General features: G+C 45.2%; 1 protein-coding gene across 6 annotated transcripts in view; it reads right to left on the bottom strand.

Annotated features, from left to right (window-relative positions):
- Window positions 1–19,973, bottom strand: part of RBM33 (RNA binding motif protein 33) — a 1,526,085-nt gene that overhangs the window by 336,662 nt on the left and 1,169,450 nt on the right. For all 6 annotated transcript variants that reach the window (XR_011303311.1, XR_011303310.1, XM_069647955.1 and 3 more), the window contains one exon: window positions 13,698–13,901. Coding sequence is in view for 4 of the 6 variants with exons in the window: in XM_069647955.1 (XP_069504056.1) it covers window positions 13,698–13,901 (204 nt within the window). In the remaining 2 variants the exon portion in view is untranslated. The remainder of the gene's footprint in view (window positions 1–13,697; window positions 13,902–19,973) is intronic.

The raw sequence follows: 19,973 nt of genomic DNA, 5'->3' as shown, positions 1-19,973 counted from the left end.
TTCATCCAAGGGGAGCAAAGTTATAAGTCGCCCAAAAAGTGCTCTTCCTATGGGTTTAGCAATTTAACCATAACTACATGGTCGCTACGGCAGGGCATGAGAATATATATATATATATATATATATATATATATATATATATATATATATATATATATATATATATATAATACATTACTCACCGTAATCGTATTTCTGATGCTTGTATCTGCTTAGATTCACATGCTGTGCATAGGCCGACATCTAGTGGAAGCTGCGGAGTATTACAGTTTGTTTTTCGAAACTCGAAAATGGGCGTCTACACAGGGCGTGCCAGTAATACTATCCCTAGTGTGACGTCCACTGTACCCAAGATCCCTTACGCGTCTAGGATCCTCAGATTGTATTTTTTCTGACATGAGGTAGCATGAGGAGTAGCGCGAGTACAGATAATCCAAGCAGATAGACAGAAAGGTAAGACTACAAGCAATCATGCACCTTCTCTCGGAGGGGAGGAAGGGTGGGTCGCATGTGAATCTAAGCAGATACATGCATTAGAAATACGATTACGGTGAGTAATGTATCCCTTCTGAGGCTTGTGGAATCTACTTAGATCACATGCTGTGCATAGATTAGCGAGCAGTACCAGAAGAAGGAGGTGGGATGTGAGAAGGGTCATGAGCAAATAAGTGTCTTAGAACCGCTTGTCCCACTTGTGTATCTGTCTTGGAATGGGTGTCAATGCAGTAATGCTGAGTAAAAGTGTGAATAGAGCTCCAAGTAGCTGCTTTGCAAATGGTGTCAAGGGGAACATTTGCAATGAAAGCCAGAGTGGCCCCAATGCCTCTAGTAGAGTGGGCCCTTGGCGTAAAAGGCAGAGTCTTTTCAGAGAGTGAGTAACACAGCTGGATACAGTTAATAATCCACTTCGAGATGGCACCTTTAGAGACGTGATCCCCCTCTCTGCCTATAGCTACGGAGACAAACAGTTGATCTGTTTTCCTTAGCGGTCTTGTTTTATTTACATAGTAGAGGACCGCCCTACGCACATCTAGGGTGTGTAGTTTCACCTCAGCCGAGCTTTCCGGGTTCTGGAAGAAAGCCGGAAGCTCGATGGACTGGTTTACATGGAATTTTGATATAAATTTAGTTGAGAACCTAGGGTGTGTGCGTAAAACCAGTTTGTCTTTATGGATAGTAAAGAAGGGATCCTGCACTGACAGAGCCTGAATTTTACTGCCCCTTTTTATAGAAGTAATAGCTACTAAGAAGGCCGTTTTATAAGTCAGGTGTTTGAGACTGCTTTTATGCATGGGTTCGAAAGGGGGGCCCATGAGCTTGGCTAGCACCACATTAAGGTCCCACCCTGGCGGTGGGTTTGAAATAGGAGGGTGAAGTCTCTTTACTCCTTCCATGAAGGCTTTAACTACTGGTACTTTCCACCACGACATCTTGCTATGGGAAGTGGTGTAAGCCGAGAGGGCTGCCAGGTGTACTTTCAGTGAGTTAAAAAACAATCCTGCATCTAGCAGGTGCAGCAAGTATGTAACAATAGTGGAAGGAGTGCAATCAACTGGGTTGATTTGTCTACTCTGGCACCAGATAACGAACCTCTTCCACTGGTCAAAGTAACAGTGCCTTGTGTTTGGCTTCCTAGATTCCTTTAGAATGTCCATACACCTCTGTGGCAAATTGAGGTGTCCAAACTCTATGACCTCAGGAGCCATGCTGCCAGGTTCATTGAGTTGGGTTGCTGGTGCATTGTTTGACCTTGGTGCTGGGACAGTAGGTTGTACCAGGCTGGAAGTTTGATGGGCGTGCACACCGCCATCCTGCGTAGGTGTGGGAACCACAGTTGTCTTGCCCACATGGGAGCAACTAGGATGAGCGTCATCGATTCCCTGTTCATCTTGTTCACCAATTTCCTGATGAGAGGAGTTGGTGGAAAAGCGTACGCAAACATCCCTGACCAGTTCATCCACGGGGCGTTCCCCTGGGAGTCTGGTTGGGGGAACCTGGATGCAAATCCTGGGCATTGTTTGTTTTCGCTTGTGGCGAATAAGTCTATAGTGGGGAAACCCCACTGAGAGAAGAGATCTTCTACGACCTCTCTGTGAAGAACCCATTCGTGTTCCTCTGGGAGGGAGTCTCTGCTCAGAGCATCCGCTAGGGAATTGAGCTCCCCTGGAACATGTTGTGATGACAGGAAGATGTTCCGTCTGAGTGCCCATATCCAGATTTTCTGGGCAAGCTTTGACAGATTTGGCGAGCGAGTCCCTCCTTGCTTGTTCAGGTAGAACATGGCTGTAGTGCTGTCCGTCCGGATTTGCACTGACAGGTTTAGTAGATGGGGCTCGAACGCCTGAAGCGCTCTGAATACTGCCAGAAGCTCTAGCAGGTTGATGTGGTTCTTGGCCACTGAGTGAGACCAGAGACCCTGAGCTGTGTGGTGGAGATCGTGAGCTCCCCACTCCGTCAGACATGCATTTGTAGTGACTACTGCCTGTACTTCGGGATCGTAAAAGGGTTTCCCCTTTGCGAGATTCTCTCTTGTCCACCAGTGAAGGCTTTGTACCAGTGTTGGCGAAACGACCACTAGATCGTCCCACTGACCACTTGCCTGAGACCACTGTTTCGCCAACCATTCCTGCATGGGACGCATGCGCAGGCGCGCGTGGGTAACCAGGTAAATGCATGACGCCATCATGCCCAGTAAACGCATTGCTTTGCGTACTGTTATTTGTTGACCGGACTGAATGCGGAATTTGCCGTAGTATATTCCGAATTCTTTCTTCTGAAGGAAAGGTCAACCCCTCTTGGGAATCCAGGATTGCTCCTAGAAATTGTTTTGAGGTGCTTGGCACCAGGCTTGACTTCTTCTCGTTGATTGAGAAGCCTAATTCGTGGAGGAGGTCGATGGTCCTTTGAATGTTTGTCCTGCAAATTCCTGGGGTTTCCCCCGTTATGAGCCAGTCGTCCAGATAAGGGTACACTGGGATTGCCTCCCTGCGTAGGTGTGCAGCCCCCACCGCCAGTACCTTGGTGAATACCCTTGGTGCTGAAGCTATCCCGAAGGGCAGTACCTTGAATTGGTAGTGGCGACTGTCCACCTTGAAGCGCAAGTACTTTCTGTGCGCTGGGAGCATGGAAATATGAAAATAAGCACCTTTCATATCCAAGGTTGCCATGTAATCCCCCTTTTTTTAGGAGGGTGATTACCTCTTGTAGCGTGGTCATACGAAATTTTTGGGGCTTGACATAGTTGTTGGCAGGCCGTAAGTCCAATACTGGGCGCATTGTCAAATCTTTCTTTGGCACAAGGAAGTAAGTTGAATAAATACCCTTGTTTACCTGGTGTCCCGGGACGAGTTCTATCGTGTCCTTTTGTAGAAGAATGGCGATCACCTCGAGGAGAATCTTCTGATGTTCTAAGGAGTGTACTCTTTGTCGTGGAGGATGGTTCTGGGGACGCTGCAGTAGCTCTATACAATATCCCGTGGATACTGTTGACAGCACCCATCTGTCTGATGTGATCCCTTCCCAAGCCTGGGTGAAGTTTGAAATGCGTCCCCCTACTGGGGTTGCGTGAGAAGGGACCCTGAACTGAGCGTCACTGCTTTGGTGGAGGCGTGCCGCCTCCCTTGCTGGGGCTGCCTCTGCCTTTACCACGACCTCTTTTATTACCTCTGCCGTAACCCTGGGTAGACTGTTGGTTGTTGTTCCACTGTGTACCCTGCCCCTGGGAATAGTTAGATCCTCTCTGGGAATTTTGGCCGCGTGGGCGACGAAAATTACTATTCCCTCTCTGGTTAGGGGGTTTATTGGTTAACTGTCCAAGGGATTTGAGTGTCTCGTATTCGTCCTTGGCATTTTTCAGTGCGTCTTCGACCGCCTTACCAAACAACAGATCAGCTTCCACTGGTTTGTCTAACAATGATGCCTGAGTTTCTGCCTTAAAACCAGACTGCCGTAACCATGCATGTCTCTTGATAACAGTACCTTCTGCTATCAATCTGCCTGCTTTATCCGCGGCGTCAAAGGTTGCTTTCAAAATGCAACCAGACACGGCTCTTCCCTCTGCAGAAATCCGAGCTAATTGGCCCTTTAACGGTTCAGGAGCAGAGGCTATGAGAGCCGCGACTTCTTCCCACTGATGGCAGTTGTAGCTGGCCAACAGGGTGGTGGAGTTAGCAATCCTTGCTTGATAGGCGGACGTTGAGGCTACCATCCTGCCGAAACTGTATCGTTTTTTGCTCTCCTTGTCGGGAGGAGCTTCTGAAGACAAGGGTGTTCCAGCCCTCTTACGAGTGTTGGTAACAACTTGGGAGTCTGGCTTCAGATGTCCTCTTATATAGAGAGGGTCAGACTGAGCTGCCCTGAAAAGTTTTTCAACCCTGGGATTGACTGCTCTGGTGAGGTTTGGGTTCACCAGGGACGGATCTATTCTCCGCTGAATGGATTTAAGGATAGGGACGGTCTGGGCAACCGGCCTCCTTTCTCCCACTAACTCTTCTGCGAAGTCCCTTTCCTCCTGTACACCGTGGGTGTCAATGTGGAAATGTTCTGCTGCGCGAGCGACAACCTCATTTAGGAGGGGCTGGTTATCGACCGGGGAGTCGGTAACCGGGGCTTCGTTCTACCGGGGAATCTACTCTGTATGTTTCCGGGTCATCATCTTCTTCCTGTTCCTAATCATCCCCATAGTAGCCCGTCCCGGTTTGCTCTTCTATCATACCAAATTCTTGGTCTCCACAAAAGGAAGCCTCTCCTTGATACCGTGAGTATGGTGTTGCTTAAGGTTGTACCTCGAAGGGTTCAGACCTCATCAGGGTTTCAAACCGGGCCTTCTTACTCGGGGGGGATAGGATCAGTAGAGCCTGAGGGTGTGACTCCTTGTGGATCATACGAGAGGAAATGTTCTGGATTTTTATCATAAAAATCAGCCAAAGAAGACATTCTTGACATGACCCTATCTATGTCTTCACTGGACCATTTTTTGGAACTGGGAATGACTCTCTCAGCAAGTCTATGGGATTTATCTTGAGTAGCTTTGATGGTTGTGGACCTATCAGCAGACCTGGGCTTGTCTGTCTGTTTAGGGGGGGGTGGAGTGTTTCACAGGTGTGGAAGAATGTACAGGTAGTTTCTTCTGCCGTTTTCCCCCCTCCCCGTGCGTAGAAAAATGTTTTCCCTGTCCCTTAGTGGCTCCGGAGTTTTTCTACGCCTGGCGTCGAGGATCGGGAGAAGTGTCCCTGTACTTCGAGCGTGGGGCCTCGCTGGCTTTAAATGCGGGCTCCGACTCCTGGAGCGCGGCCTGGGGGTGGAAGTCGTCTCAGTCTTCCGACGATCGAACTTCTTTTAGCCTAGGGAGCGAGGCACTCTTGGCAAGAGTGGATGATTGCCTGGAGTCATGCGGCGATCTTGATCGAGAGCGCCCAGAGGACACTGAATCGGACCGTTCTGTCGGTGCCTCTTTCCGAGAATTCGACGTCGTCGAGTCTCGGTTGGACTTGTGTTTAGTGTGTGTAGTATGTGAAGCGCTTGTGTCGCCGGGGGTCTTCCCCATAGCCGCCCTGCCGGACGACCTTCCGAGGTCGGGGACCTGGGCTCGGCTGTCTTTCGACGCCGTAATGCCCTCGCTGTCCAAAAGTACGGCGTCGCTGCCATCGCTGAAGGTGCCCTCCGCTGCCATGGCCGCCTGCCTGGCGTGGTGGGCCCAATGCTTCGTCGGACGGTCCTTAAGTGTCTTAGGTTTAAACCTACTACACGCTCTGCAGTTCGCTTCGGGGTGGTCCCTCGGCAAGCAGAGATTGCACGTGGCGTGCCTGTCGACCCAAGGGTATTTGCGATTGCACTTGGGGCAGAATTGAAAAGGGGTACCCTCCATACGCACCTTGAGGCAGCGGGCTGTTAAGTGTAGGAAATGTATAAGGTGTACCTATATACCAAGAGTGTAGAGTATGTACCACCCCCCACTCGCCCTACTTGCAGGGCCGAGGCCAGCGGCCTACCAGGCCCAGGCCGAGGCCAGCGGCCTTCCGAGGCCCAAATCCGTCGTGCAGCAGCCGACGGTCGATTTCTTCTCCAGCCGGCGTCGAGTGTCTAAGTTCGACGTTGGGGTGGGGAAGGATGTCAATAGATTATTATTATTTTAAATTCTAGCAAAAGTATGGCTAAGGCCAGAGGACTCCGCAAAATGCTTCCGACCAGTATGGCGGAAAAAATCTATCTTAGGATCCTAGACGCGTGAGGGATCTTGGTTACAGTGGACGTCACACTAGGGATAGAATTACTGGCACGCCCTGTGTCGACGCCCATTTTCGAGTTTCGAAAAACAAACTAATACTCCACAGCTTCCACTAAATGTCGGCTTATGCACAGAATGTGATCTAAGCAGATTCCAAAAGCCTCAGAAATATATATATACAGCTCACGTTACCCCTCTTAAAGTAAGCCTGGCTGCTCAGTCACACTACCAACTTGTGTAGTACAGGCCTGTAGTAAAGGGTGAGTGACCTAATACCATGAGATAAGTCTTATAATGTCCCACACCAGTTGGGCTCTACAAATTCTAACCCAACACACGCTGTTTGACATGCTTGACAGTGCTGCTTTTGTCTATACTAATTATGCTGACGACACCCAGCTTATCCTGGAACTTGATGGAGACTGATGCCGATTCTTTTCATTTGAACAGCGTCTATATGATCTAGCACTAGATGACTTATAATTTGCTGGCGCTGAATAATGATACGACTGAACTCATGATTGAAGGGTCACCTCAATGAATTTTGAAACTTGGAGTGCAGTATTCCCATTTTCCTATCTCAATCTGCCCTATTGCGGTCGTTTCCCATGTTAAAACTGGTGTTACATTACACTCTGGCATTACATAGAATAAACATGTTTAACAAATAAAATTCCCATGTTCATACATTAATAAACTTTTGAGACAGATCAATCGCATCTGTCGCTGGAACATATGGCCTCATTGGGTATGGCACACAACTCACGCCTGGATTATTGTAACAGCTTTTTGACAGGCAATTAAAAAAAAAACAGCCTACAGGTAGTCCAAAATAATGCGGTCAGAACAATCTGCAATCTGGGCAAGAGCAATCAGGTCACTCAGTCAATAGGAGAATTACACTGGCTGCCTACCCGCCACTGCATTGCTCATAACATTTTGACCTCGTCATATAAATGCCTTACCGACCAAGCACACAGCTATCTGGCTAATAGATTAAGAATGAGTCTTTCTATTTGCAACCTCAGATGCAGCGAGCAACGAACTTTCTGTACCCCGGCATAAGATGAGAAACTTTGATGGCTGGTGCTTCTCCGTTCAGGCCCCTAGTCTTTGGAACTCCATACCGGTCAGAATCTGTGTGGGAACAAGTCTTGCAGGCTTCAAAAAAGCTGTGAAGACATGTTTAATTCCAGTGATTAGACTGGTACTCTTTCGGACTTGCTGTCCTGGTCCCGAGCCCTTGTATTGGCCCTCTTTCATGCAGCGCACTGAGGCCTTTGGGCGTGTTGCACCTTATAAGAATTAAATAACATAACTATAGATTTATAAAGGCCTAATGAGACGTTGGGGCCTAAATGTCCCAACCATCCACTCAAGGCAAAGAAACAGTGGAAAGAGATGAATTCAGGACATATTGTAGATATCTGAATTCATAATGGACAAGGTTAATCATAAAAGAGTGGATAATTCCCATCCTATTGCAGAATCAGAATGTGCAACTGAGCAGCCTAAAGTTTGATGTTGCAAATCTAGTTCTCTAGCTGCAATACCCCGAGAATTTGATTATTGCATGGACGATTTCTAATAACAAATAAAAGGGGTTGCCCCAATAGTGGTACAGCTATGTAGGGGTCTAGAATACAAGCAGGTAGAAATCCAAAAGGCTGTAAGGATTTTTTGATTCTAACCTAAATCAGGATTTAATCCAATTAGTATTAATGTTTGGTATCTCAGATATCTATACTTAAGTTTCCCTCGGGAACTGAAATATAATCAAAAGAAGTAAAAGAACCTTATATTTGCCAATTTATTCTGTTTTTGAATATAAAATACAGTGAATAAAAGAGCTTAGGAGACACAATGTTGGTCGTTTGAAATGAAAGAACTATGAGGCTTGGGGCAGAATTTGCGCATAAGGAGGAACTGCACTGACCTACAGGACTTTAATTAAAAAGCCGATGAGTTGGATATGAGGCTTACAGAAAGAGTATCCCAAGAAATTAATTAGCCGGTCACGAAAGCAGGCTCGGTCTATAGAGAACAAGAACTCGGACATCTGATAACAGCAAAATGACCTGTGTTCTCACTCGCGGATCAAAGACCTTTCAGATGAAAAAAATCATTCTCAAACATTGGGGAATTGTCAAATTAAATCTACTTGACAAACCTCCACCCCGTTTTGCCCTGAAAAGAGCAAACATTCGAGACAAACTGGTACACTCCAGTTTCCAAAAACAGTCGCCCAGAACTGGACTTTGGGACCTGAAATCTGCGAAAGGAAATTATCCATGTGGAGGTTGCACAGCATGTACCTTTACTAAAAAAAAATGAAAATATTCAGGATTAGTGACCGTATATGGGTCCTACCAACTCTTAAAAATTGCAAAACGAAACAAGTTGTTTATTGCATTGAATGTCCCTGCGGTCTGAGGTACGTTGGATAAACGAGCACAGCTGTACATATTAGAATATCTCAACACCGATCTCGGATCAGATGTAAAACAACTACAGCACCACTTGTGAATCACTACATTGCATTGAAACATTCACCGAACGATATCCTCCGGTGGGTACTGGATGTAGTAAAGAATTCCACCAATATATTCAGATACCTACTTGATAAAGAAGCACGTTGGATTTATCGGATGGCAACGCATACTAAAGGGCTTAATGAAGAATTCATTCCACCTTCATAGTAATTAACATTTGTCACCATCATGCGCATAGAGGCCTTTTTCAGATTCAATGACATGCGCATGTGCAAGCAACAACATGCTTGATTGACATTCCAGCACATATGATCTGTTCTTACTCAACATACAAACTCATGGCAGTTTTTACATTTCTTGACACTTGGGCCTTCTATGCCTTGCAAACGTCAACTGCGGATTCATTTTATCCTGCCGGCTGTTTGTCATCTTCACAAACCCGCTAAGTTTGAGTACGGCTACGTATGTTAAGGGGGCCTTTGTGCTTCGTGTCCATTTGGCTTCAAAAACAAGAAGCATTTTGCCCTCTAACTTGTGCCTCAATAAACTTAGTTAACTTTTGCCATTTACTGCCATCTATGCTTGAACATTTACATCTACAATGGACGCAGCCATCCGCTCGTTACCTCCACAACCCATTGGGTTTTGAGTCTGCCAATGTGTTTGTGGGGGGCTCGTCCCTCTGGTCCAATCGGCTTCACAAATAAGAAACACTTCTGGCCTGCAGTCAGTGTTGGCTGGATGTTACCACAACAACCAATCAAGGGCTTGTTTGACTACAAGTAACAGGAAGGGTGCGTCCCACCGGCATTAGTAGCAAGCATTCATCGTCTTCTATAGTGAGAGCACCTTTCATTGCAATCATTTCCACGAGCAAGTTTTACAGGCAGCCTCTAATCCGACCTTAATTTTGACCTCAGTACTCGTAAATGACCCTTGAAACCTAGGGTTTCAAACAATGAATAGCTGGCTGTACATCACCATGACAGTCTGGCTACATGAAACAGGGAGGGCTTGTCCCTCCTGTCCTATCAGCAAACCCTTTATGGCCAAAGCAGGAAGCACCTTGCCCTGCAACCTAACCCAGCATGCTTTTATAAAAAAAGTTTTGTTTGGGATCACGGCATCATTCCGTTAACCATTTCAGAGAAGAGGGGACGGCAACCACCGGTAAGAATCTATGGAAAAGTGTGTGCATTTCATCACTCCGTCGTAGATCACTGCATGCCACCTGTAGAACAACCGATACAATGAATGCACATCGTTCGTATCTCTAGACGAGCATCTGTCTTGTTCTAACTCGATGCACATTGCACAGTTAATTAATCGATTTAAACTTTAAACACCAATTATATGCTTGCAGTAATTGCTTTGAAAGCATGACTTATGCTGCATTCATTTTTAGGTTATGTAACTCTGCATTAGATGTTGCTAGTCAGAATTCCCTTCTGGACAACTCAGCGCTATATTTTCCGAGCGCTAATGAATTATATCAACTTGCAAACCTACGCATGACCGTCATATTTACAGGAACTTGTCCATGTCTATGGGCACATTTATGACAAGTAAGAAATTGCAATACTTTTCATATGTCTTGCAACAGTTAAGCATGATATGCATTGCAAGCTTATTTCAATAAAGGCCACTTGCTTTATTCAAGTAGGCTGTACATCGTTTTGAAGCAGTCATTAACCAACACGTCTGGTGACACACAGACATACCGTGATTTCAGGACATCACCTTACTATGGACAAATTACAGTTGTCAATACCAGGTATGCATTGTCAACTTTTAACGTCAACTTTTATGGTCAACTTTTATTTGCATGTATGAATTCTATTATTTCCTAAATAGATTATGGATTGTCTAAAATAGGATCACCCTGCCCTTTCACAGATGTCACAGGTGAATACTGGCAATGACTCTCCACCCTGTTGCGACATGCATGTTGGCTCCGACATGGGTTCCTGTCAAAAATGTTCCTGAACTCTCCCCACCACTCAGTTGGGTAAGGCTCTTTCAGGACACTTTAAATAAGTAGTCAACCCAATTTTATTGAAGCAATATGAAAAGCTACCCTACTACCTGAACATAATCAAAAAGAAGTTATACAAAACAACTAAATTCCTCCAATTTAGGGTTTCATTCTGGTCTGCTTCCCCGTAGGGATTACTACTCTGAATCTGCCCCGAGGAAGGCGCTTTAGACATCTGGCCTTACAGGTGGCCCGCCGAAACATAACCAGGCCAATGCTAGATGGAATGTTTAGCATTTTCTGAGCTACAGCATCGCAGACCTTGAAGACAGTAGTAATTGTTGTTTGTTACGTAGGCAGACCTGAAAACTAACAAAATTGTGATGTGAAACATAATTTAACTTTTCACAAGATAGTAAATTGAGCTTGTGACATTTCTGCACAGGTTGTTACAAATTTATTTATGATCCCCCTTTTTCTAATGTTTGTTCATTTATTGTTCTTTTTTGCACATGTTCTTTGCACTTGCATTTTCTGAATTCCACAGTGTCACTTTTTCCTTATATTATTTATTTCTTTTTGAAACTCAAGGGTTTATGGTTCCTTCATTTCAAACTACCAACATTGTGTCTCCAAAGCTCTTTTATTCACTGTATTTTATATTCAAAAACAGAATAAATTGGCAAATAAGGTTCTTTTTCTTTTCTTTTACTTCTTTTGATTATATTTCAGTTCCCGAGGGAAACTAAGTATGGATAGCTGAGATACCAAAAATTAATACTAATTGGATTAAATCCCGATTTAGGTTAGATTCAAAAACTCCTTACACCTTTTTGGATTTTTATGTGCTTATATGGACGATTTCTAAAGCTGCAAATGATTAATATGATAAAATTGATTATCTGGTCTGAGTCGATGTTCTTTGGAACTGATGGAAATAAAAGTCCTTACCCTTTCGATGTTGTAGGACTTGCTCTATGGCAAGGATTTGGAAATGTTATGTTAATATACTTTTATACAGTGCCACATCATTACTGTTGCCTGTGGATCTCTTGTAGAAGCCACACTGACTATCTTTGAAAAACTGTTGAGGAGAAAGTGGAGCAAGAGAACAGCCTCCTTTTATGTGGAGGAGTCCCGATGGCAGGGCACACAATTTGCACTAGCCATTGGCTTATATTTGATTATTGGGGAGGAAGAAATTGTGTGCTGTGTGTACATATCACATTGTGGAGGAGTGTGACTTTTTTATGCTGGCTAGTAGCTTGCAACTTGAATTTTTGCCCCTTGCCAATGGTGTTGGGCTATACATTTGAATTCACCTGTGTCAAATTGGAAACACTTCGTGGGACCTGGGATGAATGCTCTTTGATAAAAAGAACATACAATCCCTTTTTAAAGTCCTATTGGACATTTATGAAGCAGGCAGTGTTGCAGGTTTGGGATGCCACATGATCTTTTTTTGTGTACTGCTGTTGGTTGATAACTTTAATTTCCCCTGTTGCTGTGTACAACTGCTTGTAAAGTCTTGTGTTCTTTGCTAGAGTTGTGGCTACTAAGTTGAGACTCCACAGTCACTAGCCCAGCTCTGCTTTTGAGCTGTACCTAGTCGTGTTCAGAGCCAACAGTACATCAATTTTGTTGTGCACATCCCAGAGCAAAGACATGTTGAGCGACGGGTCTACCCCGGAGTTTACAGCTCTGAAGGATGTCGGTCATACCATTTTTTTTACTTGAGGATGTTATACAGCTAGATCCTTGTCGACAGAGGGCCAAAAAGCAAATTCTTCAGTATCTTCAGTTGGCAATAACTCAGTGAATGTTTCTAGGTTATCTCAAATGGATCTTGTGAAAAGTATGAGATAGTGCTTTGATCTAGTTTGCTTGATTTGTTTTTCCAGGACGTTGCTTTGTCAGAGACGAAAGATTGCAGAGCTGCAGGATCCCTGCTTTTGCCAAGAGTGTCCATCACTACTGCAAATTGTGCCAATATATTTACAGAAACAACAAAGCCTTCATTTTTGTGAGGGCTATTGTTATGCATCCAAAGATTCTGATGTATGGGTATCACAATGTGGTTTTTGCCAGATTAGCAGGGAGTGTTAAAATATGGAGGACGCCATACTCCAGGTTCAATTCTCAATTCATACAAATGTTTAAATCTGCATGCTTACTGCAATCCTCATTCCCACTAGTAGTCAGAGTGGCAGCAGGATCAGCTTCATATTTTTTAGGAGACCGCTGGTACCAGAATAGATGTACATAGGAGGAGTTCATCAATAACTGCTGGTAGAAGAGTTGAAACCCGTGCTTGGAATACAAGATTCAAATCATCTTTAAGATAAGCTGCAAAAAGAGTCCAGGAATCAGTCTGGCAACATGGTTGACTGTACCCTGTTAATCACCATTTGCACACATTCCTCAATACCTGGAGGATGAACAGGTAATGAAGGTTAGTGTAGTGGGTGAATGGATGAAAATGATGCAGCATACCTCCAGCTCATTTCCTATAAATTGGGGGTTAACCATTGAAAAATATCTTACACCAGAACCTTCAAATCCCACAGGATATGTTGAGAATCCACCACACTGCTTATACTACTAGCTAGGCATTCCACAACATCGTATGTTTACATATGGTCCAAATCATGGCCATTGTGCCGATGCTGCAACACTTTCTCCAAGTGAAGCAACCTAGAATCATTACAGCTATGGAAGTCAAACTCTGACCATTTTAAGGATTCACCATTTACTCATTTTCGAAAACAAAGTGTCTAACATTATCAATAGTCACAACCACATGTACGATGCTGCTTCTCTTATAACCGACTTCAGTGACTAAAGCAGCACACCTGAAATCACCATTTGCCTTTCCAATCACTAGTCACCTTCCAACGGAAACATTTTTGTCAGAAATTGACTATCAATTCTAGTTTTTAATTTTTCAAAAGAATTCCCTTATCCAGTTTGGACACAGACAAACATCTCCTTTTGAAAAATTTACCTTTTTTGACTGCTGCATTCCCTGAATATTCCTTACTCCTGGCTGAACAGTAGGCTGAATTTGCGTCTGCTGTTGCTGCACTGTCCCCTTTGTTAACGTGACTTTCCGAACCGCCTGCAGTCTCTGCTGATGAGATTGCTGAGTTGGCTGCAGTTGCTGGGGCTTGTTTTCAAGGTAAGTAAAACCAGCAGTCTCCGGTCTTGGCTGAAAAGTAATATCATATCATGATGTTCAGTAGCTATTCCAAACAGTCATTTTATTGTGCAAGAAACAATGCCAACAGTATCAAGCTGTGCATGCAGAACTAACCCATATGCCAACGACAGTGGCAAATGCAGATTTAAAAACATGACATCAGTACTCTATATATACCAGCTCATAGTGAAACAATCTTTAAGCAGTACAAGTATCAATTAATTAAAGATTTCTACATAAAAGATAACATTACTTACCATTGGTAATATTCTTTGACAGATTAGTGTGTACACCCACAATTGCCTCATGTAAAACATTTCCTCTAGGTGAAAGACTGGCTTCTGAGTTTTTCAGCCACCAGAGGCACCAACAACTCCACTCATGTCATTGGCTGGCACCTACGACTCCTTATGGAATGGCCTGGGAGGTATATATGGAGCTGGCTATGCCCCTGACCTAAGTTTCCTCCATTGTTCTCAAACTCGGAGGGAGGGAACCTGCAAGTGGGTACAATCGTTCCATCTAAGGGGTAGTTTGCCTTGCCCTGAATAGAAGTAACTTCTTTTAATGGATTCCTGCCTTCCACAGACCCATCTAAGAAAGCAGGCAAAACCAGTATAGAATATTTAGGGGGGCAGGGGGAGGAGGGAGAGAGAAACGACTACCTACATCAGGAAACTCTGGAGCACTGCATTACCAAAACGGGCATTCTGACATGAGTAATCCAGGCAGCCGTGTTTGGTGAACTTGTACAAGGAAGAAACAGTTACTCACTGTAGTGACTACTGTACTCTAGTCCATAGTCACCTTTTTCCTTATACTGAGGAGATTCGTCCCACAGAGACTGGACCAGAACCTTTTTTGCACTGCAACATGAACGTGCCCTTTAACTGAATGCACGCAGGGTGTGCCATCCCATACTGACTCTGCCCACATGCCTCACTCGCCAGTACTTTTTACTGCTCGACAGGAGTGGACGCATTCCACCTGCGGCAACATGTTTTTCCTTTTGTCTCCAATTACTTTTCTTTTGCTGCATGCTAGTCTACCTCACAGTCAACCCACGTATGACCGTGGTAATTGGTGTTCACTCCTGCGCATGCTTTGGCAGGAAGTTCCCTTCTTCGGACGACCATAGCCTCTGCCTGAGATGTTTGGCCCTCCCTTGGTCAGCCTGCGCACATTTCTGTTCCTAGACATTACAACATTGCCAGAGTTGTTGGCAAGAACTCTTCAGTGACTCTCCTCCCAGCCAGATTAAGGGCTTTGTCGGAGCACGAGGTATCAGATACTCGCACTCTGCTCAGGTAAGTTTGATTCTTTTTCAGGCATCTTACCCAGGTGACTCCATCCCCTGACCCGTTTGGATGGGAGGGGCCTGTTGGGTCTTCCCAAAACTACTGCGGTCGTTCTCAGGCCTTACAGGCTAGTACAGATCCACAGGTCAAGGGCTCTGCAATGCTTATTACCTAGGCATTACAAAGGCTCTACATGGCCTATAGGAATAGGTCTCTTCATGTTATGTCACCAGCTAACCCCATGAGGCGGCAAGCGTTACCAGTGAAATAATCACTGAGGGTATGGTGGTGCCTTCCAGACGTAGGTCCGCAACTGCATAAGCTCCTGCCACTGGGCACGAGCCTGATGGATGTCAAACTATCACTCTAGTTTGACCACTCGTCCTTTAAAAACATTCATCTTTATAAACAGTCTATTCTTGGTTTAGCAGTCAGATTCTGGAGTTTGGAAGGGTGTACAACACAAAGGAGATGTCTGGATGTTAGGATGGCTTTCTAGGACCTGGTCTGGTGGACAGATTTTAGGAGGCCACCCTAGTTATATAGCGAACAGGGGAACTTTGAGAGGTTAGCCAAAACCCAACCAAGGGAGAGCAGTCAAGGCCATTCTAGGGAGAGAATGAGTGGGGTCAGGTGTAAAAAAATTAGTCTGCACAGTGAAGCACACAATTCAATATAGACAGGAGTATACATAAATACTATATATATTCTAGGCCCAAAACACACAGGCAAGTGAAACAAGCTTGTGATAATATCGCACAATACTCAATGATAAACACGTATACAGTCACCATAGGTTCTTAAAATGCACGCAATGACTTAATATCAATAAAGAAGTTAAGTGATGCAGTAAGATGGAACCAAGTCACAAGAAATATGCCCTAGCTTCTGAAGTTCAATCCCTACGAAGAGAGGGGCCTAGTGCATATATGTCACCATGCTTCTCCCCAGAATGTATCTGATGTAGGTAAAGTACTTGTATCAGTGACTGTTCAACAGAAGAGATGCAATAAAGTTACTGGTAAGTAAAAATGTGTTATATTTCAGGTTATACAGCTCAGGTGCGATGAGCAAATAGCAGTTGAATGGAAGGCTACAAAGAGACCTGCTCTTAATGTTATCCTATGGAGGCCATAGGGAGACAAATGCTTAGTGTTTACTTACACCCTGAATGGGTTCCTGGAGGTTGGTTTGCCCACTGTTGGTTCCAATGAGAGGTGGCCAGGAGCTGCGCATGAAAGGATTCTTCCGGTGAGGTCCAGGAGAAGAGTGCAACCCTCTGCAATGGAGAAATGAAGAAAGCACCAATGCAGACCTCTTCAAGACACGTCACAGGAGAGGAGAGTTCCAGTGATGGCCCCCACACACAGATGACAGATGGTGTCCTTCCAGTTGTGGTTGAAGAAAACCTTCCAGAGCAGGATCCCTTGAAATTGGGAGGCTGAAATTCATCAGGAAGGAGACTTAGCCTTGATCTGATACCCTCAACAACCTCCCCTTTGCATGAGAACTGACATTGTCTTGATATTTTAGCTGCAAAGGACAAGGGTTTGCTATGGTGGATACTATTCCAGTACCATTTTAAGCATATGTTCCCTGGACACTGCAGGAATGGTTCAGTGTAATGGTTTCCAAAAAAGGCAGATTTTGACCTATGGTTTAGTTCAAGCAAAGATCTGGACAAAATACCAGGTAATATGATTAAGAGGGCACCGTCCATAGAAACAGACAGTACACAGAGTAAGGAGATTTTTGCCACTGCGTTTGACAAACTCGAGGAAATGTGCAATTCTATTGCACCTAGAAAACCCAGACAATCTAAGAAAACCTCAAAGCATGGTTTTCTTCCAGATCTTAAAACACTACCTAACTGTAGTCAAAAAGAGGAAGAAAAAAAAAAAGAATTTGAAACTGACAAATCTAGCACTAAAAACCTATATAAAAAAGCAATTTTTCAACTAAACATCTTTTTTAAAGAAAAATATCGCAACTGCTTTAAATAGACCATAGGAACTTATTTTGGCTTCGAAAAACAGTTAACCCTCCGAGCATTTCTTCTAATCTAGTTTCATCCCAATGTTTAGCTAATGAGCTCAACACTTTCAAGAAAAAATAGATATCATACAAAGGTATCTCTGAGAAGGCATCTAAAAGGAACATGATACTTATTTTATTTTTATTTTTTACATTTGGAAAGCGCACTGCAGCCCGGAGGCATAGAGGCGCTGAAAGCCGTGCGTAGGAAGGCTTAAGGGTTACAAAAAAGCCGCCAGAGAAGAGTTCTTAAAAATACATACAGTGTTATAGATACATAGGTCCTAGGTAGCGAACAAGAACCAGGCACATTATTTGAAGAGACTAGTCTTGATGGCCTTGCGAAAGGCAGTGTGAGAGTCAAGTAGTCTGATGTGCGGTGGAAGTGCGTTCCAGAGGGTGGCTGCCATTGTGGGGAAACTAGTGCCTCCAGCACGTACTCTGCGGGTTTTTGGCACAGTTATCAAGTTGGAGTAGGCCACACTGGAGGGCCTGGAGGCAACGGGTTTGGAAAATCTCTGGACGAGATTTGGGGCCTGATCGTGAAGACATTTGTGCGTGAGGGCAAGGGTTTTGAACAAGATTCTTTACTTGACCGGTAGCCAGTGGACCCGACGCCTGAGGTCCGAGATGTGGTCCCGGCGTGAAAGTCCAATGGCGGCCCTTAGGGCATTATTTTGGACTAGTTGAAGTTTATCAAGGTTTTTTCCTGACGTCCCTATTAGAAGGGCGTTGCAATAGTCCAATCTTGAGCCAATGATTGCCCTGGCGATAGTAAGGCAGTTCTGTTGGGAGAGGTACGGTCTGATTGCGTTGAGGAGTTTGGAGTAGTAGGCTCAGGAGGATGCAATGGCATTGACCTGCCTATTCATGTTCAAGTTCGGGTCCAGGTAGACGCCCAAGGTCTTGACCGTTTGGGAGACAGGGATTGGAACGTTATCTATGGTGAAGGAGTTGTATTGCTTGTCCAGCTTGCCCAGGGTGGACGGGGAGCCAATCAGCAGAAGCTTGGTTTTCTCGCTGTTGAGGCATAACCAGTTTTCTGCCATCCAAGATTGGATCGTAGAGTAGATGGAATTGAGTGTGTCCAAGTCTGACAGGTAATCCCCGGAGAGGGGGGATAAGCACCCAAGTGTCATCAGCATAGTTCGTGTATGAGATGCCCAGGGCGTCAAGGATCTTGAACAGCGGCCTCGTGAAGAGGTTGTAGAGGGTTGGGGCAATGCATGAACCCTGTGGGACGCCACATTGGATGATGCTCGGGTCAGCGCAAGAAGAGTCGGAGATGACCTTCATTGCTCTGTCCTGCAGTAAGGAAGTTATCCAGTTGCAGGCAGTGGGGGAGAAGTTGGCTGCGGTGGAGAGATGGTGGCAGAGGATCTTGTGATCCACCAGATCGAAAGGCAGCTGATAGGTCCAGAAGGAGGAGTAGAGCAGGTCTGCCTGCATCTCTGAGGTCGTCCATCTGGTTCTTGAGGTCAAGAAGAGCCGTTTCGGTGCCATGATTTGGCCGGAAGCCTGACTGCCAAAGACCAAGAAGATGGTTTTCTTCAAGGAATTTTTGTACTTGCAGGTAAACTGCTTTGTCCAAGATTTTTAGTAAAAATTGGACAGTGGTAATGGGCCTATAATTCCCTGGGACCGAAGGGTCTAGGGAGGGTTTTTTGAGGAGCGGGCAAACCCATGCTTCCTTAAGCTCAGCTGGAACATGGCCAGACTTGAATGCGTTATTAATGAAGGCAGCGATGATGGGGACAAGGGCGGGGGCACAGTCCTTGATCACCTGAGCTGGGCAGACGTCTCCTTTACAGTTAGAAGGCTTGATGGATCTGAGGAGGGCAGCGACTTCGGTTTCAGTCATGTCCTTAGACTCAAACAGAGGGGCTTGGCTGGTGTCGGTTACTGGAACAGGGGAGCCAGTATGTTTGGCTAAAACGTTGATGAGTGCCTTTTGGTGTGCAAGGATCTTGGCGTGAAAAGTGCCCAATTTTTTTCAGCATGGCGGATTGAATTTTGTTACACCAGGCTTCATCCTTTAGGAGAGTGGGAGGGGGGGAGGCAGGGGTCTCCAGCTCTCTAAAGATGGTGAAGATTTCACTGGCACCTGATTTGACTTCTGAAATTCTAGCGTTGAAGGAAGACGCCTTAGCATTGATTATGGCGTTTTTATATTCAGCGGATAGGGCCTTGAAGGCTGCTTTGGTGGTGTCTTTGGGGTTCTTCTTCCAGGCAGAGTGTGCAGCTCTTTTTTTGGAATGTAGCTGGAAGAGCTCCTGGGTGAACCAAGCATTGGTATGTTTGACATTTTTAGCTTTTTTTAGGGTAAGTGGGGCTACAGTGTTAACGGCCGTGGCAATGATTCTCTTGAAGTCTTTAGCAAGTACTGTGGGATCGTTAGAGAAGGGCGGAGATAATGCAGGTACCAGGAGATGTTTAGTGAGGTTCTCTTTTGTGAGCTGCTGAGAGCTTCTGATGTGTGTGGCAGGGAGCGAAGTCGCTGGCCTAGGCAGCCCTTCCGATGTGGTAATGACAAAATTAATACAATGGTGGTCAGACCAAGGGATAGGGGAGATGTCTTTGACCTCAAGGGCGCAGGTTTGGTGGGCAACCCAGTCTAGCGTCCGCCCTTTGGAGTGGGTGGGCCTGGAGGTAGACTGGGAGAACCCAAGTTTGGAGAGAGCTTTATTGAGGGCAGTGGCGTGGGAGTCCTTAAAGTCATTGAGTTGAAGTTACTGAAGCGAATGCTGCC

This window comes from Ambystoma mexicanum, chromosome 2q, assembly GCF_040938575.1.
Source record: "Ambystoma mexicanum isolate Mex_15411 chromosome 2q, UKY_AmexF1_1, whole genome shotgun sequence".
Taxonomy (NCBI): domain Eukaryota; kingdom Metazoa; phylum Chordata; class Amphibia; order Caudata; family Ambystomatidae; genus Ambystoma; species Ambystoma mexicanum.
The sequence above is the reverse complement of the archived record's forward strand: the minus strand, read 5'-3'. Positions and strand labels throughout refer to the sequence as shown.